At 36.7% G+C, this 27912-nt stretch overlaps 2 protein-coding genes across 4 annotated transcripts; one reads left to right on the forward strand and one right to left on the reverse strand.

The window, feature by feature from the left end:
• Positions 1-281: 281 nt before the first annotated feature.
• c1galt1c1 (C1GALT1-specific chaperone 1) lies at positions 282-5501 on the reverse strand. Of its 3 annotated transcripts, XM_079892278.1 has the most exons (3): positions 5297-5322; positions 2473-2772; positions 282-2114 (listed from the first exon to the last, which is right to left on the reverse strand). In XM_079892278.1, exon 3 carries the CDS (start codon positions 2098-2100, stop codon positions 1147-1149), a length of 954 nt encoding a protein of 317 aa, XP_079748404.1. In that variant the 5' UTR covers positions 2101-2114; positions 2473-2772; positions 5297-5322; the 3' UTR covers positions 282-1146. The 3 variants fall into 3 exon arrangements, with proteins under 3 accessions (XP_079748404.1, XP_079748405.1, XP_079748403.1); XM_079892279.1 differs by lacking the exon at positions 2473-2772 and having other exon boundaries at positions 5297-5501; XM_079892277.1 differs by lacking the exon at positions 5297-5322 and having other exon boundaries at positions 2583-2704.
• zdhhc9 (zDHHC palmitoyltransferase 9) lies at positions 4614-26946 on the forward strand. Its single transcript, XM_079892276.1, has 9 exons — positions 4614-5411; positions 14344-14504; positions 18221-18379; positions 19813-19950; positions 22039-22087; positions 22441-22543; positions 24254-24357; positions 24560-24668; positions 26340-26946. The coding sequence occupies exons 1-9, from the start codon at positions 5245-5247 to the stop codon at positions 26505-26507; spliced, it is 1158 nt and encodes a 385-aa protein (XP_079748402.1). The 5' UTR covers positions 4614-5244; the 3' UTR covers positions 26508-26946.
• The last annotated feature ends 966 nt before the right edge of the window (positions 26947-27912 follow it).

A 27912-nucleotide genomic window follows, 5' to 3' on the forward strand; every position in this document is an offset into this window, starting at 1 on the left:
GTTTAAGAGAGAATAGGATGATGAAGCATAAAAGAGATAAGTGAACGAGTGAAAGAGGAAAGAAAAACAAAAGAGAAACACTAGGAAAAAATGTAATATCATTTCCTGCTGATCAGCCCAGAGCTGTTTGAAAAAATCTAATTTTCATTAACCCCCCTGTCATACATTTGATGCTTATTCAGGGGTTTAAAGTGGGATAAGAGTCAAACCCAACCAAGAAGTGATTTCTGTAATGGGACAGCTCTTTCAGGGTGTAATAAATGACTACAAAACATAATTTTCATTATTATTTATTAAAGATAATCCCAACCTAGCTACCAATAGTGTTGTAATCTATTGAAAGACTAAATATCCATTTAATAAAGAGGATTTAATGTTTTATGGGTGTATTGATTTATTAATTTAAAAAGGTCACAAACCAGTGTAATGAATTATAGAAACAATATTTTGATATGTAAATAGACAAGTTTCTATGCAAGTAATAGCACAAGCTCAAGCGTATTTGGATTACACTTTTAAACCACATTTACTTGACTTCATTTATATTAAGGACAATATAGAACGTTTTCTTTTGCCATATGCTATAGAAACGGCCTTTCCCTCTGATATTTTACATCCAAAATACTTCATTTTAAAAATCATCAAAAGATTCTTAATTTTTATTCCTACCAGTCCCCCATAAAAAGAAAGAAAAATGTAAAGAATAATTAAAGCTAGATAAACAGTTATCATCAAATGGATCATATAAAGTATACACTTTGCATTTTCTTATATACAATTAACCGGTTTTCTGTGGAATTGTTTACAGGTGAGTTGTAGAAGTGTATACCATAAAACATCACAGTGTATATCTGATCCATATATGTGGCATTCATAAATCTAGCAAATTTTTTATTCAAAATCAAGTGCACAAAATGATCCTTTATTGGCCCTCATGATTAAATCATGCTCATATGCAAACCATTATCTTTTTGCTTTTCCCAGAGAGCAGGGTGAAAATCCCTCATCTTACACACCAGCACCATCCTTCAACACGCACAATCAGAAAGTACACATAACACATCACAGATTCAGCCCTGCACCCAGTATCATCAACATTTCAGCTCTGTCACAGTAACAGTTCCAATACAGAAACCATGAAATGAATCAGTCATTATCGGAGTCTTTAGGAGGCAGAAATGTCAAGGAATCGTGAAAGTCGTGTCCGTACGGCCGGAGTCTATAAACGCCAAACATCAAGACCTGCATCTGGCTTGGAGACATACCTCCAAATGTGATGGCCATGTCAGAACAACAGGCCTCCACGACGTCGGCTGGGTTTTGGCCCATGCTGTCAGAAATCAAAGAGCTAGCGCTCTTCTTGTTAAAAAGCCCTTTGCCTTGCGCATCCTCTCCGTTTTCAGCGAACACCCCACTGTACTTCAGACAGGTGGCGAGCTGCTTTTCTTCGGGCATCTTCCACAAGGCACGTCCTCGCTCTGGGCATTTGTCCTCATCTTTGAACATCTCTATCAGCCTCCTAACTGCCTCGTAGCTCAGCACAATCCCGCTGTCGTACTCCACATAATCCAGCTCTCCTGACTTTTCCGTGTGGCCAATGTAAAACGGCTGGCTTGAATCCTTATCCAAAACCAAATACTTGAGGTTCTCTATAATTGCGAATGTGGTGGGCCGGGCCACGAAGAACCAGCGTAGGTCTCCGGCATTCTCATAGGCGTGTTTGATGGCTTTGCGCAGCCTAGCCCACTCATCCTGCTCCTGTAGGTCAAACGCCTCTAGAGCTTTGGAAGATTCGGACGTGTAGAACACGGATTTGTCGCAGTGTTTGCTCCAAGTGTCGTTGGCTGTCGCCCAGTGGACCAGGAGCTTGGGAGTGACCATGATGAGACAGTACACTCGAACCTGCAGGGTGAGCTCAGACATCTGACTCTCTGATAACTTTTGTAGTTCATCTTTGCTGAGGGGTTTCAGATGATGGTGAAGATGCTGAGGACCTTTTGAGTGGACTCCTGGATTAAAGGTCTCAAAGTAAGTCATCACCAGGCAGAATATACCCCCTAGGATCAAGCCTTTCATAAAAGAAATGCCCTCAGACATCATGCTGGAATGTAACCCTGTAATGATTAAAATATGAATAAAGATATAATGATTAGAACAAAACAAATAGCAGTTTGTGCTCTACTGACATATGTTCAGCAATAACAACAAAAATCGTATAGTAACTCTCTCTCGAGAGAGAGTACGTGATGAGATACGTTGTCTGTTGAGATAACTTCAAATTTGTTCCTGGTGACAATACAAAGCTATTTTCACAAAGCAGTCAAGTTTACTGAATACGGTTTACTTCACACTCAAAAGAAGCTAACTTTGAAAACAACCGGCTACATCTAACTGCAAGAACACATTAAACGCTTAATAAAAACTAACGTTACACATTCAAATAATGAATTAAGTTAGATATAATATAGATACCTTTCAAGAACGCAGAATATTGCTCACATTTAGACGCTACCCCTTCGCATTTAGTTCCGTACACACAACCGGAAAACAAAAAATGTAGTCCGTTCTGGAGTCAGTGTTACCTGTCCACCGTGCAATTAATTTGCACGTAAGAAAGTAAAAAAGCTGGTCGCAGTCCAGTGCGGCTTCCTCCATGAACACGGATGTTTAAGCGGATGTTTAATCCGAACGAAAGACACTGTGGGAAATGTTGTTCATATGTGCTGTCTCGCTGAGACGAACACGGTGGTAAAAACTACAAACGTCGTTTTCCTGTAAGTAGACAAGGGCGGAAATGATTTGTGCGTTTTAAAAGTTTTTACTGATTATTTAACCACTTTTATGTTAATGCATATATAAATATAAAATTTATACATATATATAAATATAATAATAATATATATATAATGACAAAAACAAAGGTATGACAAAATCAAGCATATAACTTGTATCAAGTAACTCGCTTAAAATATGAATGAATAAATTATTGATTTAATTCAAATATAAAATTTGACAAATAAACGGGTATATCTAAAACTCATTTACTTTATGTTTACAGCTGTAGTTACAGTTCGTGTAATGCATTAAGAAATCACTTTAAATTAACACATACATATATATAAAACTATTTAATTCATGTGTAAGATGTTATTTAAATAACAATAAAATAATGCATTCTATTACTAAAATGCATTAACTATTACTAAAAGTATTTTATAAAACACTTTTCTTAATATATTTGTCAATGAGCTTTTCTGTTTTTCATGTTCTGCTTTGTAAAAGTTTTATTTCTTGATCAAAAAGAAGAGTGTTGAAATTAAGCATATTGAAACCTCAATTGCTAACTGAATTATACAAAACTTTATAGTGATAACGATTTCTTAAAATAAAATGAAAATGTTTGGGCAACTGACTGTGGAGCCACACGAAAATGAAGCCATGACAGCACGATACTTAATATAAACTATAATATAAAAATGTATTTCTTTATCAGTCATTTGTGGCTCATCAATGAAGAAAGATGCTTTGAAGAACCAGATGGCGCAGCTACAGAATCCACCAGTAGAGGCCAGGCCAATGGGTCAAGAAGATTGGGATGGTTTGGCTCTGTTAGCCCATGATAGCAGATGTCAGTATCTACAACATCTGGTCCCAAAAAGCATCTTTCTCCACTGACTGTCAATAAAAACTAGCCATGCATTCTGACAAAATATTTAGCCTATTTATTTATACCATGGTTTGAGGTAGTGGGCTTGTGTACTGAAGGAAGCACAAGTCAGCCACTTACTTGTATTTTCCTTTTGTTGTCTCTCTAAATTTGCCACCTCTTCTCACTTTTTATAAAGAGAATATCTTTCTGTTTTATTGAAATAATCTTTGCTATAGCTCTTATTTCCATGCCCACTGTCTCTAATGAACTCCTACTCATGAACTGGATGAACTCATGAATCTCACATGAGCTAAGCTTTAATGTTGAATATGCAGCATTTTACATATTTACGAGATTAAACAGGCAAGACGCAGGCTTTCTTTTTCATGCAAGATCAGAAGAGATAAATTACTCATGCGATCATCACTGGTGCATAAACAATTGACTAAAGCATCTTTTGTTTCTCACCTGCCATCTCATTTCCTGAATACTCCAAAAAAGATTTAATTACAAAGAAAGAAAGAAAGAAAGAAAGAAAGAAAGAAAGAAAGAAAGAAAGAAAGAAAGAAAGAAAGAAGCGACACTAGGTAATGTGCTATTAATTAGTCAAAACAGGTTTGACTAAAAACATTGCAGCACAATTTTACAGACAATAAATAAACACAGGATGGACAATAAAAACAGACATTAGACAAAAATAACAACAACAACATGTTTATCATGTAAAAATCAAACAGGTAGGCTATACGAGAATTACGGCTGGAATAGGCCACAAAATTAAACAGACTTAAGAATTAATGTGCTCAAAATATCACATTCCCTTAATGGGCTCAGAAGTTATTTTGAATGATTGCTTTATAGGTTTGATATTAGTATTATGAGACAAAATTCCTTTGTTCCCTGTACAGTGAGACGCTGGCCCTTTAAGAAGAGACATTTAAATCTAGGCGTGTTTCCTGCTCCCGATGAGAATCCAGGCTTGCTTGCATCCTACGACGCGAAATTAGAGGAAAGATTATCTTACACATTACACAAATAATTACACAAAAAAGCGGCATAGGTCACAAAAGGCTTTACCCACATTTATTTTGCATCATTTTCAGAGAAAAGGGACGGATACTCCTCTCGGGATAGACGCTCAACCTAACAAATGACATAAATGTCAGTCGGTCAAGGTCCACTCACTCTCCAGATGTGCTTTTAGCATTTACACGTTTATTTCACGTCAGCTTCGCTTTCTCAATCGAAATCTGTACAAATTTTGAACGGAATCACTTTCATATTGTGCCAGTATGGGTCATCTCCGCTTCTGGATGAGGATTTTGCTTTTTGGTTTTTGATTTGGGACTTTAACCATGGATTTAAGTACAGAAGAGCAGATATGTAGAGCTACAGACTGATGGTAACGATTCATGAGGAAGCACGGGAAGAAACCTACAAACAAATCTTACACGTGAAGGAAGAATTACATTCTTGGAAAGAAGCTCCTGTATTTTTTTGCTGATAACTTTACGCATTCGTAGTGTGGACACGGTTGTGGTTTATTTATTTCAGGTTAAATTGACAAAAGACAGTCCGATTGTACATTCGCTACCATGTCGGCGGTGATGATATCACGGAAGGTTACTCGAAAATGGGAGAAATTACCTGGGAAAAACACCTTCTGCTGCGATGGACGGGTAATGATGGCTCGCCAGAAAGGAGTATTTTACCTGACCTTATTTCTCATCATTGGAACCTGCTCTCTGTTCTTCGCCTTTGAGTAAGTGCATGTTATTGGTGATTATTAACAGACCTCGTCTACACTGCCAGCGACACGACTAAACCCATCAGAGCTGTCGACACTGCACGCGCGCGATGTCAGTGTGGGCTGTTCGTTTTTCCCCCATTACAATGGGGGGTTTTGCAGTGTCTGTTTAATGCCATTGTAATAATGGGGGGAAAATAACAATAAAAAAGTGTCCGTGTGAAATGTTGAGGACCGAATAAGCGCTCCTGATTTTTTTTGTAGTAGCCTAACAGCAAGCCATTTCTCAGTTGTGCCAGCTGACATTGAGGTACGCCATGGCTGTGTTTTACAGTAGAAATGTCCGATTCGTAAACGATTCGTTCTTTTAAATCTAATTGGTTGGAGAGGTCCAACGATTCGTTCACGACGAATCGCTCCCTGCAGTTCTTGAGTCAACGAATCGTCGACTATTTAAATCGAAAACAGATGATTTCCGTGTGTGTTCAGAAAACATATCTATTCTAATGTTACAAATAAAATGTAGACTACTGGAAATATGTTTACAACTATTTCATCAATAAAGATACACACCACAGTTTGTTTTGAGTAGCATTTTATTAAAACGTGCAAACCATTTTAGCTAAAAGATGTAGGCCTAAACATAAATTATAGGTACCTATTGTTTTATAAATGCAAATAAAAACTAATTTAGGTTCTACATTAGGCTACTTTTATATTTGTATGAGTTTAACCTAAACTGAACCGATATACAATAAACACAAATTAATAAAACTAAACATAACCTTAAAACATAATATCGTCAATATTTGCTTGCATGTCTAGATTAGGCCATTTCAGATCATGTAATATATTGGGCGATGTCAAGGACCATGTGATGTAATTATGTCATGTTGCAAATTGTTTTTATTGGACTGACTTGTGAACTGATCGAATTAAGTAGGCTAATTTGCAGAATTACTTACCATCACTATATGACAGTTGTAATAATATTTCAAATCAACTGCTATATATTTGCTACAAGATATAGGCTATGATTTAAATATCGCCTGTAAAAGACTGTATGGTTTCATCAATGGAATGAGATATGAACCTTTTTGGATCTCCAAGTCTAATATAAAAAAATAGATAGCTACTATATCTAAATACAGATCTGCTAATGATTGAATATACAGTTAGGCTTATATTTTCAAATTGTATGAGATCCTTCGCCTGTTGATGGATGAGAAACAATTAAAAGCTGTGTCATCTTTGTTACTGAAACACATTTTGACAATAGCAGATTGCTGCATGTTGATAAAGCTGGATGTGAGTGTGTTCTTTTGGGTGGATATGGGCTCCCTTGTGTGGACAATGACGTCTGTGGTCTGTGTTTCCTGAGACTCCAGTGCTGTGCTCCTCCATTAGGCCTGATCATCAGCATGCAGGAAACGATTCCCTCCGCTTAGTCAGAAACTCACAGTCATTTATTGAGTTGCTGGCTCCTGTAGTAGGGTTTCACTGCACGCCATGTTCATATATCGCTGTAACTGATAATTAGTCCTTGTGGGGCAGACATATTAACATAGAAACTGGGCTGAGTGCAAAAGTGTGAATTGTTTCTTGCATGACAGGCTAATAGAGGAATTAAAAGGTTGTTGTTTTTTTGGCACTTACTCTTTCATTTTAACAGTCGATGGAAATTCTGGATATGCACATCACAAAAGAACCACTATTATTAAATATCATCTGAGGTTATTCATATGGTCTCATGAGATCTACAGGGTCTTCAGTTTCAGTAGTGCACATTTATTTTATGTGCATTTTATCTTTTTATTTAATGCAGAGCATGAGATATCCAGAAGAGACAGACCGTGTTTATGGTTACGCATTGCTTCCAGCTGTTCTGAATTTACAGGGAATTATTTATTGAGTATTGCTGAATTCTCACATTATTGCGTTCTGTGTCTGGACAGTTTATTCCTCTGCGGGCTGAGTGAGTTTCAAGCACAAGACTGATTAGCAGGGCTGGACTTTGCACTGTTTTTTCTAAAGATCTTTGTCTTTTGCTCTGTCTTCTCGAAGAGCGTGTATCCCACCTCCCCTCCCATTCCTCTCCATATGTGTCCCTGTTTGCTGAAAGTCTATGCACTTATATTTTAATTTTTGGCTGTATGTGTACACAAGACTGTTCAGGTTGCAATGCATTTATGTTTGTCTTCTGTTTGGATTTCAGAGATGAGAGTTGACTGTGAAGGCCTGAAATTCTGTGAAAAATCTGCAATGTGTATGTGTGTAAAGCTGGGCGTACGCACACGGTATGATTTTTGTCTTACGAGCTCTCAGATGGTTTTCTCTCTGAGGAGATTGTCTGGAAATCGTTGACGCTCCTATGGTTGCCGATCGCATTGTGTGAGAGCAATTGTGAGCCAAGCCGACCCGAGCCAAGTACGTTACGAGCACCTCCCAACCTCCTGATAATTTTGAAACATGTTTGAACATTTCTGGGATTTTGACTTGTGCAGGCTGTCCCTCTATTGCCAAATCATTCACAACCATTTCACATAGGCTAGAATAGATCATAGATCGAGCATATACTGACACACACACACACATATACTTGTATATGTGGTTTACGGGGGACACCATAGGCGTCATTTTTCTACTGTACAAACTGTATATTCTATCCCCCTACACACCCTACTCCCTAAACCTACTCATCACAGAAAACTTTTGTCATTTTTTGAATTTCAAAAAATACCATTTAGTATGTTTTTTTTTTTTATAAGCCATTTGGTTTATGAAGACACAGGAGATGTCCATATAAACCATGTTTGCATTGTAATATCATTATACACATTGTGTCCTCATAAACCATATATACAAGAACACACACACACCAATACACTGTTTTCATTGTTTTATTGAAAGGAACTGCAATGCTGTTCTCTGCTTTTCACCAAATCATTTGCACACTCGTCTTTTTTGTTTTCTTTTTTTCCTATCTGAAGCTATAGCAGCAACATTGAAAGCTCCAGTCTCTCTGTTTAGTGCGAAAGCTCATGATTGTCGCCGACCTCGCCGTGCAGTACGGTTGTGCCTACAGTTGTGCCGTGTACCAGCTGTTTCGACACGATTATCAGGTTAACTGACTGGCTCGCACAGTGTACGCCCACTAAGACATAGTGCTGAGACCTGCACTCACTTTGTCGATCCACCATTGGCTGAAAGGAAGAACCACTTGCTATTAGCCTGATATCGTCATCAATGTGGAAAAAAATATATATTATTTTAATATTAATGCAAATATTAGATTGTTTTAGTAATATTGTAATGTGCTTGGTCACTTTTTTTATATTTCTAAATAGCTTTAATTTATTTAATACACTTTAATACTTCAACAAAATCTTATTTTATTTCTGTTATTTGCAAGGGAGCATTTCTAGTTTTCGTTTAAATTTGTAATCAAATATCTATGTTTTATTTGAGCTTTATTTCAATCAACTTCAACTTTTAATCAATTAAAATTTATTTTCAAGCAATTAAAAAAAAAAAAAGTTTAAGATTATTTAATAACAACACTGAAAAAACCTAACAACAAGTAGAAACAACTTCAAGGAAGACATTTTTAGACCGACTTCCTGAAGTGTGTAAATACTGTGACTGTAACAACCTTTGGCATGAGTTTGGTGCAAAAACTGTTTGCGCTCCAATGCCAGACAGTGTTCAGGAAACCTGTTTAAAAACATTATTTTTTGCAATTTTGTATTGTATGCTAGTGATGCAGACTTAAAGACTTTACCTTACATACTTACATTACTGAAATCGTTTTACACCAGGGAAACTTTTACATAGTAGCACTTCATATATTGACAGTCTTCAGATTCTGTTGATTATGTTCGCCCACTCAATCTTTCACATTAGAAGTACAAGGTTCAGGTTTCAGTGGTTTGCCTTTGTCCTGTATGTTTGTTTTATGGCTTTGTTGCTCAGCAGTTAAATGTCTATACATTTTATGCGTACTGTATAATTGAATGTTGGATACTCATGTTGTTGTTGAATTAAGTGTATGACTTGTGGTCAGTGTCACGGTGTGTGAGCTCTCGAGGGCTGCCGTCTGTGCTGTCCCTCTGCAGGGGTCGTGATAAAGGAAAGAAGACTGTTTATCCTTTTGGATTTTTGTGTCCCTGTGTTATGTGGATGCAAAACTGGAGCGGCGGCAAATTTGTCTTTATGAGGGATTAGGTTGCTGATTTTTTTTGACAGTAATGTGTAATAATTCATTTGCTTCGTGAATCACTTGCTCTTAAATTGGGTGAACACTTTATGAGAATTAACAGAGGCTGTGATTACAATTTTCAGGCATAGCAATGTCACGGTACATTACAACATTTTTATATCTGTGTGAAACAACTGAAATTACCTTTTGTACTTTTATCAGTTTATCCACACCTATTGTATTTTTAGCTTTCCTGAAAGACTTTAACACAGAGAAAGCCACTGTGAGATTGCAGTTTATTTGTTCTCTTGCAAATTCTTTCCCCGCTTTTGTTTTTGTTAGCGCTATTATTGCATACTACTTTAATATCATATCATCAAGTTTTGCAATGCAAAATTCAGAAGGATAAGGTGATTATTTGCATGTTGAATGTTTCCAGGACTTGCAGGACCATTCACGCCTTAAGAGTTTGACCTACTTTTTGGTTTTATTTATTTATACATCAATGCATGTTTCCATCCTTAGAAGTATAACAAGTAGAAAATCTTTCTTTCAGTATTTGGTGTATCTGTTATGGAAGTTTGTTTCAGAGTCAATAATAGAAAAGGTATTTGTGTGATAAAGATTAAAATAAGGAATATTACACACACACACACACACACACACACACACACACACACACACACACACACACACACACACACACACACACACACACACACACACACACACACACACACACACACACACACACACACACACACACACACACACAAAATACTGTATACATATAAAGATTTTTCAGATTTGACTGGACCACAATGAACATTTTTAGCTATCATCCATATTTTTTCTCCCCTCATGATACTTTCCGGTGGAGTACCGGATGTTTGCGCTGAATGCTATCAGTTATGATAATTGTCAGCCTCCCTGCCCCCACCGATCTCCACCGAGAGACCAGCCAGACCGATGAAGCAGCTCTATTGATTTTACCAACACACAGATAAGCCTTTCCATATAGCCGGCCATAAAACTCTGCAGTTGTGCTTCAAGTTGTCTTAACTGTGGAAAACAGTCCTTTTCACTTTGTTCTTTGTGCAGATAATTCACTAAGGACAAGCTGTAAAGGCAAACTGAAGTGTGGAGATGCTGTAACAGTGACACAAGTGGATTAGCGTGTACATGATTTTGAACTACAAGTGTTTAATTATCTTGATACCATTTTTAGGAGTCTTCCACTAAATTTCCCCCATTTTGTTGCATATAAGACCACACGTTTACTTTAGCAATGCATGTTTCTGATCCTATTGTTAACTATTCATTTGGTGGGTTATTTCAGACACAACAATGTTTTTTCTTTGTACCCTTGAATTAGAATGAAATAACTTGCACTGATACTGATCGATAATGTTAACCAGTAGCCAAATGTCTATTTAGGAATTGTTTCGCAAACTCTCATTCAGATAGCTCCATTGTGGTATATGTGGTATACGCCCATTTTTTTGTGATTCAATTGATTACCGCCCTACATTTTTTGCAGTTGAATATCCTGTTCCAGAATCGTCTCGTTATGGTTGCCAAATGGTTTGCAAAAGGAAATTTGTGTTGATTTTCAACAGTTAGGTGTTGATTATGCATATTGAGGCACAATACTTGCTGTATTTTTTTATATTATTTTATGGAGGAAGTTAAGTGATAATTATGGTGCTTAAATAAACCTTGTACGTCAGTAGTGACAATAACAGAGTCTTTAATATTGGTTGCTTAGCTGCTTATCTCTGGTATTGATTATGGGGAGAGAAGTCACATCCAGCACTGCATGATGGGTAATGTCCGGGAAGCTCAGGGCTGTGATAGGAATTGATGATGGCACAGGTTCAGGATGGTTAAAGTCTCACACACACACACACACACACAGACACACAGACACACAGACACACAGTTCTCCTCAGTTTTGCTCCTCTCCGCCCCAACACAGCTTTCAAAATAATAAATGGATTTCCCTGCAGCCTTCTACTCATGATCCGGGCAGTGGAAAGTTTTATCGATCAGCTCTGCTCTGGATTTTTTCTCGCTCCTCTTTATGTTTTCCAGTCTCATAGTTTAAAATGGATCAAACTAATCTGACCCGTCCCACAGGTAGAATTCCAGTGTATTGATGGCTCTGGTATGCTGACACACCAGTGTGTGAAAAGGCTCTAATTGTACCATGTAGTCTGACTTGAAATTATCTTTCTGTTGCTAATATTTCTTACAGCTGCAATCTGTTGTACTGTGTGCTGGTCCTAAAGCAGTAAGTATGACGTGTGAGGAGACAAACCCTGCTAGCAGACAGGTTAAACCGGTGTTCTGTATGCATTGTAGGAAGGTTAGATTGGCACATAGTTTGTATAAAACTCTATATGCATCTTGTGTATTATAAGTAGTGCTTGATAAGTCTAACTTTCCAAAAGTATTTAACTTCAGTGTGTAAATCTGTTTGTGTTAATGATGCTTGTTGAGGAAAAATGTGCTACTAGTGATTTGGATGTACGATTTTCTGCCTTGCAGACTACAGGGAATAAATGTAAGTGTCTTAGACTTGTGACGAATTAAAAACATTATTAAAATATTATAAATGTGTAAAATATTATCCTGTGAAATATAAACTAAAGTTTGTTCTACCATCAGAGTATGTACACATACACTGAAAACAATTTGTAGAAACTGCTAGTAAATTTCACAATTAAATTTAAAGAAATGGCAAGTAACACATTCAATTAACATTTAGAAGTAGAAAGACTGAAATAGTTTCTTGTAAAACATACTCCAGTGTTTAATTTAGAACTTAGAGAAATCTTTTTTTTTTTTTTTAAGTGGATCTTATAACACGGTCACGGTCCATTTGGTATATTCTGTCTTAATTAACACCTGATTGGGTGGGTGTCCCAGACCAGAATTGAAAACCAATGTTATAATGGGACCTCTAACATTCCCTTGGGGTCCTTGGCAGTGTTGTTATTGTTAACTAATACTATTAAAAATTGTTTAATGAAATAAAGCTGAAATAAAGGAAAATATAAATATTACATTAAACAATAAGCAAATATAAGAAAGGTTGCCTTGGCTCTCAAATAAATACATTCAAGTTATGTACTGGAATTGCTCTGTTTTTTTTTTGTACTAAAATTACTAAAACTGAAACTGAAATAAAAAGTAATGGAAGCTCTATGTAGAAATATTAACTTAAAATTACCATATAACAAAATTACTACAAACTACACTGTAAAAAAATATTTTGGTTTAACTTAAAGTTACCTGGTTGCTTTAATTTTCAAGTTCATTGAAATTAAAAAATTGAATTAATACAATGGAGATTGGTTTAATCAACAGAAACGCAAAATATTAATTTATCTGAACCACATTAACTAAGTTCTAAGAAAAAATGAATCATTTTTTACAGTGTATACATTTACCATGATGAAAACTGAAAATCTAAAAGTTTATTCAAAATTATTAATAGTAATATAGTAGTATATAAACAATACTAAAATAATACTAGTCCCTGAACCCCAGTTTGAAAACCACTGTCTTAAATTGCATGTCAGCAACCACTCAAAACTCCATAGTATCATACTATGCAACTTTTGCACAGGCAAGCACACCTCACATTTTTATTACAAAAGTCTACTTCTTTGTATTGTTGTATTGTCTGGACTAGTCAAATCCTGTCTTACTGTACTGTAGTGTTAGTGTAAAGATGTCCTTTTCACACGCAGAATGTTAAGTGTAGCAAATTTCCCCCTGAGAGGGAATGAACTCTACCTGTGATAAGATGTACCATTATAGTGATGTATTAGCCATACATTAGTATAGCAGGTCTACATTGCAGGAGGGAGTGGTGGAGGAGAGCCAGGGTGACCCTATTAATAGCTCTATGCAGTGGCCTGTGGATCCGACCAATCTGCTGCAGCCTGAGCATAGGGAGGCACTTTTACAGGACCCAAGTCATCCGCAATTTATGGGAGCAACCAAATTTATTGCTGTATGGCTGTGTGCCTGCGGGAATGGAGAAAGCACAGTCAGTCATAGTAAACATCCGCCCTGACTGCTTCATTGTGGGCTTAGAAAAGACTGTCTTTAGGGAAGAACTGAGCCAGACAGATATTACAAACCCTCTTCATCAATGATCTCCTCTTTTCTCCACACACATCTTATTTTTTTCCATAGTTTTCTTTTCAAGAAAAGCCATGATCAAAATGATCGCTAACTAACGCTTTTTGTTTGCTAGCCACCATTTTTATCCCGCATGTAAATGCAGCTCACAGTCACCGAACATGACACGGAGTGATGATGTAAAACTCTCTTGTTTGCGTCCATTTTTAACTCTTCTTGGTTGCCGTACAGTCTGACTTTAATGACAACTGAGATCCTACAGTGTGACATGGCTTACAGTGGGGATCATGTTTGTACAATCTGAGAAGCAGCAGTCGCAAAGTACTATTACTAATCGTACAGTGTGCACCCGGCTTTAGATGGACAGATAGTCCCATCCCCAAACTCATTGGCTGAGCCAATGGTGCTGTTGGCTTGCTCAAACAGTTTCCTAATTAGTTTTGTGGCATTAATAGCACAGAAATTCCACACTTCACTTTTTGAAACTAGAGATATAGCTGTTTAGCTTTATATGCTCATTTAACCTCTGTGCTGTTAATTTCATGTTCCCCTTGTCATCTTTTGTAACCCTGCTTGTTCTCTTGTCCTGTACAGGTGCCCGTACCTGGCAGTGCACCTGTCTCCGGCCATCCCTGTGTTTGCAGTGTTGCTCTTCGTCTTCGTAATGGCCATGCTGCTCCGAACCAGCTTCAGTGACCCAGGGGTGCTGCCACGGGCATTGCCGGAGGAGGCCAACTTTATTGAGATGGAGATCGGTGAGTGTGAGGCTGACTGAGTTCAGGGAAGGGTATTTGAGGTTTAATGCCATAGTTTGAACCATTAGTGCCGTCTGCGGTTGTTTTGACCCAGCGAGGGGAAGAACATGTATAGTGAAGCAGGCGTGTGGCGTAAGTGGGACGGTGTAAGCCCAGACCTGCTTATTAATTTATTGTTTTGGTTTGCGATTTAAAAAGCTGAGTGCGTTGGACCATGAACTCTGAGTTAATCTGGGAAACATTGTGTTCTTCTTGACTTCAAGCTTGACGGTCTGTATATACTGTATAATTGCCCCCTCCCAATATCTGATGTTCTTGATGCTTCTCTGCTGCACTCAATTACACAATTGATTGTTGTTTGGATGACAAAAAGATTTAAAAGTTATATTTTTAGGCTGGTCTGCCTCAGCAGTCTATAACAGTACTCGTCAATGTCAAAATGATTGAGATCCCCCTGGAAACTTCCCTCTAAATGTAACTACTCTTATTTGTACATGTAAGAATATTCACATGTAAGAATATTGTACATGTAAGAATATTCATCTTGCCAACTCAAGATGCAACCCACCAATTTTTACATTATTTGTTTTCCGAAGTCTCGAAAAATTGTCCCACATAATTCTGAATATGCACAAGTGAGATTTCACAGCTACAGTGGACTTGAGCTGCACCAGGAGAGTGCAAGTTTGAGTCTTATCCATGCATTTCTGATCCAACCACATTCCTCCCTCTCTCTCTCCCTCTACACTTTCCTGTTTTTCTTCACTTTAGTATTCATTAAAGGCACAAAAAGTTAAATAAAAAACAGATATTTTTCACATGACTAGTGCACACCCACACACTTGCACATGTCAACTGCCATGAACAGAAACCAGTGTTATCACTATACTGAGTGAAAGTTATATCTTTTTCAGTGGTGTTTGGCAGAAACTGTTAAGGCTCATTCAAATCCTAGGACTTACCGGAGACATTTGTCTTGTCTTTTCTTAAATGGCAAGGATTTTTCTTGGACTTAAATTGTCTACTCAAACATTCATTGTTAAAGGGTGAAAGAAATTGCCTTAGTAGATTTCTGCAGACCTTTTTCAGTCGTCTTCCTCAGTGATTCAAGTGAACTGAAATGCCCATTGGACTTTATTGCCAAAAAAAAAGAAAAGAGACAGAGAGAGAGAGGCAAAAATGACCATTTAACCTGCAGCAAAAATATAAATTTTAAGAAAATAGGACTATAATAAGGAATTAATGTGTATTTATAGTTTTTTTTTTTTTTTTTTTTTTTTGCAAACGTGTCCTACTTTGAATGTCACAAAGGTTAACGTCACTGCGTCTGACTAATTAAATGCAATTAGATTAAATTAACTTGCTGCTGTCATCTTGATAATTTCGCTTCTAGTGATTCATTTGTGTGGTTGTGGCTCTGTGGGAATAGTGCCTTGTCTAGTTCAGTCACCAGCGTGTCACCGTTCCCTGTACTGATTACAAGATCTGGGCTACAGTCAAGATGAACTCATCTCCCTACACTCTCCACTCTCTCTTCTCTCTGTTCCACCTCCCTCATCCCAACTCCCCTCCCTGGATTACTCTTTGTTACACATCAGCACCTCTGCTGATGCTCAGAGGTGCCTTTGGGCGGTGCAGCATTTGTTATTACTGATGTTCAATAAACCAGGACATCATTTCCTTTTAACCCTGATAACTCACAGTAACCTCTTGTATTATTATATATACACTAACCCCTATTTTCACTGATTTTGTGGAACATATTCACATTTAGAATTGTTCTTCAGCTCTCTCTAATAGGGTTGTGTTGTATACTGGTACTAAAGACATTAAATGGTACAAAAAATATACAGCACTATGATAACATCATATTGCAAATTCAGGCATAAAAGCATAACAATCAATTGATGTAAATGAATGTTGAAGTTTAGAAACATCTAAAAAAACATGTCCAGTATGAATAGCTCCTAAGTTAGTGGTTTTCAACCCTCTTTGTTGATATTGGAAGGCCCTATGACTTTTCCAGTTGTTTGTGATTTTACTGGATAAGGATTAAAGATAAAGATTTTTTTTCAAGGTCACTTGAATTAATTCAATTAATTAAAGTAGTTTAATTTGATTGACAGCCCTATTTTTGTATAATTTTTTTACATATTTATTAGATCGTCAAAGTCAGTAATCTAAGTTAAATTGATTAAATAATTTTATTTTGTACATTGAGTCGACAGAGACATTTTTGTAGAAAGACCTTTTTGAAGAAAGTAGTGTGTGGTATTATAGCTGGTAAGTAAAAAGGAACTAAATGCATTATCAGGTCAACAACAACAATGTTACAAATTATTTTTTACAAACTTTAATTAAAAAATTATTAATTACAAACACAAATTATTTACATCGAATTGTTGAATGTGTTGAAAGCCCTGATTTAATTTCAATTCATTAGTCACTCAAGGCTGTTTTTTAGTTTTTTTTTGTTTTTTGTTTGATTTGAGACCGCTATCGTACCAAAGCCAAAATGTTGGTATTGACTGTACCCTCTTAAAACAGTGTAGTTATGTTTGAGTACTGCAGCAGGGCAGAGCAAAGATTGATTTCTAAAAAATGTGCTCTGCCGTCTCTGCTCGATTTCAACATCCCAGCTTTAATATGCTATTTTTAGATGAATGTCTGTGTTGCTGATTAAAAGTGGCTAATGCTGGATCAGATGCAAGTACGGATGTGCAGGTTTAGCCAATCCTGGCATGTGGATTAGGAGGCAGTGTAGTTCTGCCTCCTGAGCAAATGCTAATGCAGCCACTTCCCCGGAGTATAAAAGCTCTGACAAATGTAAGGAAATTAAATTACCTTTTTCCACTTCATGATGAAATTCGAGTCTTGTCTTGCAATGTAAACAAAGTGCTTTGCCTTCATTATTGTCGCTATCAGAACAGAAGAAAATGAGTAATTTTGAGCAAATGCAAATAAAGGTGAGGGAGTAGAAAAGATGAAATTCTTATATCAGTGGTCTGGATCTGCATTCAAAGCATTCAGATCCAAGGAGACAATAAATCATTAAAAAGTTTTAATTTTAGTTTTGTGTTAATATGTACACCCCCGGTGCCGATAGCCTCGTGGGCAGTGCGCCGACAAATAACGCTGTTGCGCTTCGGGCGACCCAAGTTCAAATCCCGGCTTGCGGACCTTTCCCGATCCCGTCCTCCCTCTTTCTCACCTCGCATCCTGTCCACTCTATACTATCCTATCGCAAAAATCACCAAAATAATTTATATACATGAATTTGTTACATGCCTTTTGCATTGGTCAATTGCATAATTTTGTGGTCATATATTTTTAGATAATGATCACCAAACTGTAAATCAAATCAAATCATGATAATTTAAATGAATATTTCATGTAGATTTGGTCTTGTGATAATGACTGGCTTAACCCTTTTCATGTTTTCTAATAATTTCCTTTGAAATCCTTTTTTTATATACGCATTGAGTTGGTTAATCTTTACTCTAAGAAGAGCATTTTAATCTCTTTTGTGCAAAAATCATTATGCTTTAACTGTTGTATTTGAGGGTGACCTATTCCTATAAAGTGTCTTGTGTCATTGAGTCATACTGCTTGGAGTGCCCTTGAGCCTCGTGAGTCCTCCATCAGTGGCTGTGCCGTGTGTCATGCATATGGAGAGCTTGGCTGCCACATTTATTGTTTCTACCCAACTCTTGCAGAAGCGGCCAATGGGAATGTCTTGGCTGGACAGCGGCCTCCGCCTCGCATCAAGAATGTGCAAATTAACAACCAGATCGTCAAGCTGAAGTACTGCTACACCTGCAAGATCTTCAGACCCCCTCGTGCTTCCCACTGCAGCATCTGTGACAACTGTGTGGGTGAGTGTTTGAAACCTTAACCTATACTCCAGCTATGAGTGGTACCTCAAAAAGTGTGGCTTTTTCAGAAGAAGTGTGCTTTTATGGAAGTAAAATAATGACAGCCCATAAAAATGCAAGCCCTAAAAATACAATGCATTAAAATGCAAGCAGGGTTAATGCAATGCATATTTTTTTTCAAGTAGTGCAATTCAAAAAGCTTTTTTGTTTCAAAAACATTTGTCATTATTTTACTTCCATATGCTTTTTTCTAAATGACTGAATTTTGGTAGTCAGTAATTGTAAAAATACAGCAGCCGCACACTCAAACACTGTGCAAGATCAATTTATTATCAGGTAGTCAGTAATTAAAAAGAAAAAGAAAAAAGAAATGAATACTTTTATTCAACAAGAATGCATTACATTGATCAAAAGTGACAATTATAGTCAAGTCACCTTTTATTTATTCATCACTTTATACAATACTGATTGTTTTAAAGCAGCTTTACAGTGATAAGTGTCTTGTTTAAAATATTACAAAAGTATTTTAAATATTATAAATGCTGCTCTTTTGAATTTTCTGTTCATCAAAAAACATTGATAACAAACATAAAAAAATCTATTTATTCTATTTATGATATTATTTTTGAAAGCATCCTCACTTTACAGCATTTCTACACAAGTGCCTAAAACTTTTCTCAGTACTGTAGCTTTGCAGGCAAGTTTCTTCAAGTGTCTTGGAGACATTGCCGCAGTTCTTCTGGATTTAGTCTGTCTCAGTTTCTTCATGTAATCACAGACAGACTCATGATGGTGAGATCAGATCTCAGTGTGGATCATACCGGCTGTTGTCAGTCTCTTTCACTGGATTATTAAAATTAATGGCAAAAGGAATGTTTGGAAATGTAAACCGATATTTCCTACTGACACACTACAGCAAAAGATATAAATAACTGGCTTATCTTGTGTGAAAATACTAACGTGACTAAGACTTTTGCACAGTAATATATGTAATGCTGTTTATATATAATTTTCTCTTTTTTTACTATGTCTACACCCAAGAATTCTTACTTTTGATATAGTTGCACCTGTAAGTGCCATTTGACACTCCAGTATAATAGCGAATTGTTGAGAGATGAGTCAGACAGCACACTCACTCGCTCACACATACATAATGCGGATATTGGAGAGTTCACCGATGGCTCAGTTTTGCTCCCTATGCACAGTCATCCTGAACACAGGGCCATTTGTTTGGGCGGCCTGCACCTGCCGCACATACAATCTCTGGTTTGGGTACCGTCTCCAGATATTTTTAGCAGCAAAAAATATCTGCCCATCTCTGTCAGAAGATCCACCATCACTGTTAGAATGTAGAAACTGACTTTCAGGCTTTCGCAAATTGTTATGAGAAAGTTTGTTTGTAAAGTCTCAAGATTCTGTGCGTCTTCCCTCAGACCGGTTTGACCATCATTGTCCCTGGGTCGGAAACTGCGTAGGAAAGAGGAATTACCGATATTTCTACCTGTTTACACTCTCGCTGTCTCTACTCACCATCTATATCTTCGCCTTCGACATCGTCCATGTGGTTCTACGTGAGTATCACAGCAAGAAAATGTGTTTGTGTGTGAGTGTATAGGTGTGCATATGTATCTTTAGTGTAGACATCCAAAAGCAAATTATTTGAAAGAGGGAATTAAATTTTCATGTTATCGATAACCATTTAAAATGCACAGACGGTTCACCAGCTTAATGATCGAGGTTTCTGGGAAAACAAGTGCCTTTAAGCGACACTCAATATGTACTCGAATGCTGTTCTCGTAGGTGTGGTTCAGTCCGGCAGCGTTTAGGATATTGGAAGAGCCTCTATGCTCTTGTAAATGTCTGCTCTCTTTGATCTTTCCCTTCTCAAAGTGCATCATAGACTGCAAGGATGAGAGAGCAGCAGAATTCACACAAATGCCTGGACAATTTGCTCCGAGCCTCTGATCTCAATATCAAAGTAAAACGCATCATAATAGAGATATAATTCAGTAATTCGTTTTTTATGAGACAATTTACGTGCACAGATTTTAGTCTGAATAACTTCGCACTTACAAAATCAGCAGTTTGACTGGTTTATAGAGTATGACTCTGTATAGACAGAAATATCTGTTTACTGTGCATTACATGTACTTTAAACAAAATGCTGCTTTTCGTGTCAACATTGCCATAGCAACAAGAAACTTATGAGTCTTGTCAAAGAAAGTCTTACTCACACATCATGTAGACATCGCAACCCAACAAAATGAGATCTCTCTTATTATAATAAACAAAGCTGTCTACACTGTTTCCATTTTGACTCTCTGAAGAGTGAGGCCAATCACTTAATTTCCCAGATCCACTTGAAATACACAATTTTTTTCTAAAATATCATATGTGCTTTCATTTTTCATTTGTTTTTAAATCAGTTCTGACCTTTCATCGAATCCAGCTTGTGCTGTTTACGATGTCTGGCCTGTTAATTTAAATCATTGAATCTAATTTAATTCTTACCATATGTATCTGCAGTCATCTGTCTCTTCCATTGTAGACACATTAGGTAACTCCAACCCAGTGTGTAACTAGCATGTTTGCATTTCTAACATACAGAATCTAAAAATATGCCTAGAAAGCTTTCTTCTCATCAGGTGGGAGAGAGTTGTATTGCGCTGCATACGAGGTACTTTTTAATCTGAATGTGAAAGCTGCTGTATTTAAAGGTTTACATGGCAGTTATTGTACAGGTTAAGATATACACCACCTCTTTCAATCTGTCTTTAATTTAATTTGGATTGATGACAGTCAGATCATATTTTCAGATTGAGGTGTTTACTTGAACACTTCATTCTAACTGAGATATCAGTATCATATTTATTAAAGGAATAGTTGGCCGAAAACTAAAACTTACGTTATTATTTACTCACCCTCATGTCATTCCAATCCGGTATGCTGTTATTTTTCCCGTGGAACACAAAAATAGAATTTTTAAATAATCTTCACAACATTTATATCTTTCAAGATCCAATTTGTTTTAAAAACCACTGCAAATTACCCTAAAATGTGTTTTGTATTATAAAAGTCTCCTGAGGCCATATGATTGCTTTGTATGACGCACAGAACGATATTTAAGTTTAAATTGCAGGTTGGACATCAATAACATCAAGCGTCATTGGTTCTCAATTATCCCATAACCAAATGCCATCATGCCAAACCTTCACCATAGGTGTCATATTCAATTTGAGAGCTACTGAGTAGGTTAATACATTAGTGAATAATGACGTTTCTCACCTAAAATCTAAGTGTATATTTATGCATCAGACTACTCTCTGATGCTTTTTATAGTATGTCTTTTATCCTTTCAGTTTCCTAGCCTGTGATGGTGATGAATAATGACAAATTTGACATTTTTGGGTAAACTATTCCTTCATCACATTACGAGGCTGAATGCAAACATAGCTACTGTGATTGAAAAGGTGAATGTAAACGAACAGTGCTAACTTTTCAGCATTGGCAGAGTGTGGGTGGATGTGCGAAAATCTTCTGAACATGTAATGATGGGAGAGAGAATGTGAGATGCTGAGACCTCTGATGCAGTGAGTTACTGCTTGCAATGCATGCATGGATACATAATGTAAGTGAATACAATTTTGTGTGTTTTATAGGATCTGTGGACTCAGGATTTGTGAATACCATTAAAGAAACTCCTGGAACATATCCTTTGATTTTTAGCTCCAGAGCCACTAGCTGAAGACTTGAAAACAAAATGAGCTCCTGATAAACCTGCCATGCTGTGAATGATATATCAAGCTGAACATAGTGTTTGTGTACTATTTGTGTAACAGTTGAACAGGCACATAGCATATATATATATATATATATATATATATATATATATATATATATATATATATATATATATATATATATATATATATATAATTTTTTTTTTTTTTTTTTAAACCTTTTGTATTGCTGAACAAAGACATTTCAAAGTTCGAACACATTTTTTTTCAGCATATTGTAGATATTTTTGAGCATGTTGTGTCCTTGACTCCCCGTTGCACTGTGTTGGAGGTTCTGGTGTGTTTTTTCACCCTCTGGTCTGTGGTGGGATTGACTGGCTTCCATACCTACTTGATCTCCCTCAACCAGACCACCAATGAAGATGTAAGTCTGTTTCTTACCTGTCTGTTCCAAAGTCTACTGTCGGTTCTTGACTCCTGCTGCTGTCACATGGCTGGAAAGATAAACACATGCCCTAGAGCATTTCAGCACACTAGATCCAGCAGTCACCTTGGCAACAGTGCCTTCTCTGCGATAAGAAAGCACAGAGAACATCTCAACATGAGTTTTATGTACAGTATATACAGTATTTATGGCACTGTTTATGAACAGGGTACACAGTGGTGTCTCATTACGTTTTTAAAGCACTAGAGGCATAAATCCCATGTTTTTATGTTTGCTGTTAGATAAGCTATTATGTAACATAAGATTAACCTTGTATGAAAAGAAGCTTTAAATGCATCAGATGTTCATTCACATCATATTATGACATTTTTGGCCTCTGATTTCTTTACTTTTGTGACTGTATCCAAACTGTTGAACTGATATTTAACTCATTGTATGTTGTTTTTTAAATCTTTTTAAAGCTAATTTTAATTATGAACTATTAATTAATGAAAAACTATTAAATAAAATAAATACAATTAAAATTAAATATAATATTTGAGTCCCACAATTTGCTAACGCTGTTACCACGTAACGTCCCTTATTATTGGAATGAAATCTAAATATTCTACGTCTAATAATTAAAAATGTAGTCTAATTATACATTTTGCAACCTGGTTACATAGAAAATCACAGAAATCAGGGTTTATTAAGGATATTTAGTTGCAAAATTCACACAATAATTAAGTAATGGGTGCAAAAATTCTAAACCCCACAGAAAATAATAATAATAATTAAAAACAAATGAAAAAAATAATAATAATAATTTAAACTCCGATCAACATTTTCTAAAGGTTAAGCATCTCCTTTTGGTGATCATTTTACAAAAAAAAACACACAAAAAACAGAGAATTTCATATCCTGTTGTGTACCCTATTCATGAAAAATATCTACAACGTATGCTCAAACAAATTCATATATAGTGAACAAACGCACACCTGTGCTTAGATTCCCTTGCAGCAGTTTGAGTGCTCTGATTTAGTTTAGCATAATCTGTAGTTCTGTGGCACTTTCACACTTAGCCCTAATGATTAATTTAATGTTTTCTTGCCACATTTGCCCTCTGGCCCTTCTTTTCCTGTTAATGAGGAAAAAAGAGTGAGAAAGGGAGGAAGCTTCAGAGAAGGATGCAAGTGCTGCAAGTAATATGATGTGACATGATGGCTGTTCGCCTTTGATTTTTGTATAAATTGGATCCTGCTTATAATAGATTTATCAATACCTGCAGATACAATTCAGATACAACTAAACTACATACTGAAACCTGAAGCTGGTAACATTTCTGTTGGGGAATACCATGCATGACTTTTTTTTTTTTTGGTTTGCCTGTGATGCATACATGCATTTCTATCTAGGAGCAGATGAAACAGTAACAGCATGACTTTTTAAGATGAAGAACCTTGAAGCACTTGACTAGATCAAATGAAATCCATAGGGATGGCTAGAACTGAAACGGCACATTTGAATAAAGGATAATAAATAAGAGATTATTTTTTATCAAGTCTCTAATTTGCACGGACGCTTTAAAACATAAAACATCAGAGTGAAGGTCCAGTTGAAGGTTGAAGGTTGAATCAGAACTTGACAGCTGTTCTGACATTGTGCTGGTTTTCTTTTCGAAGTTTTAAGTCCTTCATCTCTACTGCACAGATCAAAGGTTCGTGGTCGGGAAAGAACCGTGTGCAGAACCCCTACAGTCACAAGAACATCTTTAAGAACTGCTGTGAGGTTCTGTGTGGCCCTGCTTACCCCAGGTAGGAATATTACAGTAGTTTTGCTTGTATACAGTAGCTCCAAAAAGTATTTTGGTACTTTGGATGTCATTGCATTAGATATGAAGACCTTTACTAGTCATTTTAGTTTTGGGAAAAGCTCCATCATTTCTTTGCAGATGCTACATGGTTTGTGCCACTTCTAAACACAGGATTATATATCTCTGTCTTTCTCTCCTTCCAGTGTGTTGGACAGAAGAGGTGTGATGCTGGAAGACTCGTCTAGCCCCGCCCCTTCCGATGTGTCTGCTGCTTCTACCAATAAGGGCAGCAACCCTGTTTCACAAACCACAGTAAGACAGCATTTTTTATGAGTGTGTGAGTGAACAAGCAGTGTACATTAGGCAGAAATGTTGCTGGCTGCTTTACTGTGCGTTGAGTAGTGAGTCTGCAAGAATCCTAAATCAATTACCCTAAGAGCTGGGAGGGTTAGGGAAAAGAACCAAGTGGAGTAAATGAATGAATTAAGCGGTTTTAGCTTGGTGTGGCTTTCATAGGGCAGATAGTCATAGTGCTGAAGTTTGTACAGCTCTGCATGTCCATTATATCAGTAAAGACCCTAAAAATATATCAGTAAAAATGTAAAGGTGGATCAGGGTTCCCATGAACATAAAAAAAATATCAGGGAATTTTAAGTGTTATTTCTAGCCATTTATGTTATGCTTGGCTCTAAAATATTTAATTGGCTAGAAATTGCTTTTTGTTAGTGCAGTCTGTATAAAATGATTATTATTTTTTATCCTTATAATGATTGTTAAGGGTGAAATTGCTTTAGATTTTTCACTAGATAAGCATTTCCTAACTTTTTTTAGTCTTATGTTCTCCCATATAACCATTTTAACTCCTTTTTTTCTTTTAAATTTTATTATAGTGAAGACTATTCAGAATTATCATCAATTGGCCATGACCACTATTATGATGATTTACCTAAGAATCAAGTAGAGAGAACCTCTCTCTTTAATAGGGTTCCCGAAGTATAAATCCTATTCATTGATTTTTAATGATAACTTGTACACTGTTGAAGACAGACCTACTGTGAGCTATGAGGGTGTTAATTGATAGCATATGTTTTTGTTGAAGCCATCACATAATATATATATACAACATTTCACAACATATATTCACAATATATATATAATTGTGTTTAACTGTGGAATTCTTGGTGAAAAAAGGGTTAGGTCTCTCTACACACTCACACTACTGAAAAATGTATATGCAAATATGCATATTTTTCAATAAACTTAAAAAATATTATATATTGAACTATTTAAATCAATAGTTTTGTATTTCTCAATCATTTTAATATGATTCGTCATTCACAATGCTTTTTGGGATTGTAGTTCTTTCCCTCATTAAAGCCGTTAAAGGGATAGTTCACGCAAAAATGAAAATTCTGTCATCATTTACTCGCCCTCAATTTTTTCCAAACCTGTATAAATGTTTTTGTTCTGCCTAACACAAAGGAAGATATTTTGAAGAATGTTTGTAACCAAACAGTTGTGGGGCACCATTCACTTCCATAGTATTGTGTTCCATACTACGGTATGCAAATCAGTGGTGCCCCATCAGCTGTTTAATTACCCATATTCATCAAAATATATTCTTTTGTGTTCAGCAGAACAAAAAACAAAAAAAAAACTCATACAGGTTTGAAACAAATTGAGGGTGAGTAAATGATGACAGAATTTTCATTTTTGGGTGAACTATCCCTTTAAGTACACAGTCTTGTACCTTTTGTCTAATTTAAAAAAAGAAGAAGCTTTTTTGCTTCAAAGCAGTTTGTAATGATATGATTGGGTGGGCACTGTTGCACTCTATTAGACACTGGCTTTACAAAATCTTTCCAAGTTCCCTCTGAAACCTGTTTAAGTACCTACTGGTGTACATTTAACCCTAACTCACACATTCACATTGATGTGAATATCACTCTTTAATTGATAACGGTGTGTTTGCACTTCCTGCAGAAATCCTCAGCTCCCCTGATTCCCAATGAGCACACCCCTGATGAAGCCAAACCTGGCATTGGTGCAGGCACCCAGAAGAGCGCCAGCTCCCCTAAAGATGAGAAACCCCCCTCGCCAACTTCCCCCAATGCCGTCGCCCCTGGGGTCATCAAAGAGTCGGCCCACTAGCTTTGGCTGCGTTCCCCAGAATTCTTTCAAACTTCTGAATGTGTTCACATGAAGGAACACACACAGAAAAACTGTTTTGACTCAAAAACTGTGACTTTACAAACAGTGGCCCTGATACTCTTTCGCAGAGCGAGTTATCCAGCCTGGATCCTGCGCTAGCACTCGAGACTAGATCTGGAGGTCTTGAGACTCTCCTCTCTGAATCACAGCATGATGAAACTCACAATGAGGGAAATGGGGAGCCATAGACTGAGTCAGATTAGAATAGGCTACCCTTAAACGTAACGAGGACATTATTTCCCTTGAAAGAGCTTGTGAAATGTTCAGTTGTTTTTTTCAGTGTCATTACTCGTTTCTGTATAGCCTGCCTCCATTATTCCTAACCATTTGTGTGCCCTGTAAAACCCATAACTTGCTTCTATAGTAGTTTGTGAAAAATGCCCTTTGGATTAGACTTTCTTTTTTTCTTTTTTTCAAAGTGTGATAAGGAAAAGTGCTTTAGTCATAAACTGACATTAGGCCCAACAAAACCGCTTTATTCTGTTGATGGGGTCATTTGGATCAGCTTAGTAAGTCAGTCAATTATAAATGTGATTTAACTAAGAAAGTTAAGCTCAGACTTGATTTTACAATCAGCATGGATGGTAGAAAGCAGAGGCTGTCAGATGTATGTGCCAGTGAGTACAGGCCGATTTGCATCAGTAAGAGTGCCTTATCTATGCTCTACCATTACATCTACAGAAGACTCCATAATGCCCCATACTACTCATACCTGTACATGCAAGTCAGTGTCATTTTTATACAATGCTAATGATCTGTCAGAACGCAAAAAAGCCATGGAGTTAATGTACATATTGTAAAAGTAACTGAGAAGCTGCAAATTCCTTATAAGAAGTGGACAACATGCCTGATTTGTTGAGTTTAAGTTTAAGTTAATACATTTCCTCCATCTTGTCTTATTTAGGGAGGTCTTTACACAACCGCCTGACATTTGAGCATCATACTATCTTTCCCCATTTTCCTTTTTTCTAAGAGTTGGATATTACAACACAAGGCCAAGTGGCGTGTTTGTACACAGAATAAATTAAAGATAAAGTTTACATCTGAAAATGAACCTTTATGAGTCTTGGCATGGAAACAGCTAGTTGACCAATCCATCTTCAGTGTCATTTAAGCATGCTCTTGCATTCAGTTGAGGAATATCTTTAAATTGTGCTTGTTTTTCTTTTTCTACACATTCTTTTAACCATGTTTAAGGTAGCAAAACTTGCCCCAGTGTAGAAGCGAATGTGCAATGTAGTCACCTTTACTAATTTCACTGTAGTATGTTAATGGCCACTCGTAAGGGACACATCTACAGACTTCAGGGACCGATAATATATTTTTACATGCGTTTCTCATCATA

This window comes from Squalius cephalus, assembly GCF_949319135.1.
Source record: "Squalius cephalus genome assembly, chromosome: 14".
Taxonomy (NCBI): Eukaryota; Metazoa; Chordata; class Actinopteri; order Cypriniformes; family Leuciscidae; genus Squalius; species Squalius cephalus.

Bases quoted from the DNA above. Each gene is read 5' to 3' on its own strand.
- c1galt1c1 (XM_079892277.1), bottom strand. From the start codon at position 2,655: ATGGAGGAAGCCGCACTGGACTGCGACCAGCTTTTTTACTTTCTTACG. The intron at 2,115-2,582 runs GTAACACTGACT...TAATCATTACAG, and splicing joins ATTAATTGCACGGTGGACAG to GGTTACATTCCAGCATGATG.
- zdhhc9 (XM_079892276.1), top strand. From the start codon at position 5,245: ATGTCGGCGGTGATGATATCACGGAAGGTTACTCGAAAATGGGAGAAA. The intron at 14,505-18,220 runs GTGAGTGTGAGG...CAACTCTTGCAG, and splicing joins CTTTATTGAGATGGAGATCG to AAGCGGCCAATGGGAATGTC. The intron at 22,088-22,440 runs ATATCCTTTGAT...TCCCCGTTGCAC, and splicing joins ATTAAAGAAACTCCTGGAAC to TGTGTTGGAGGTTCTGGTGT.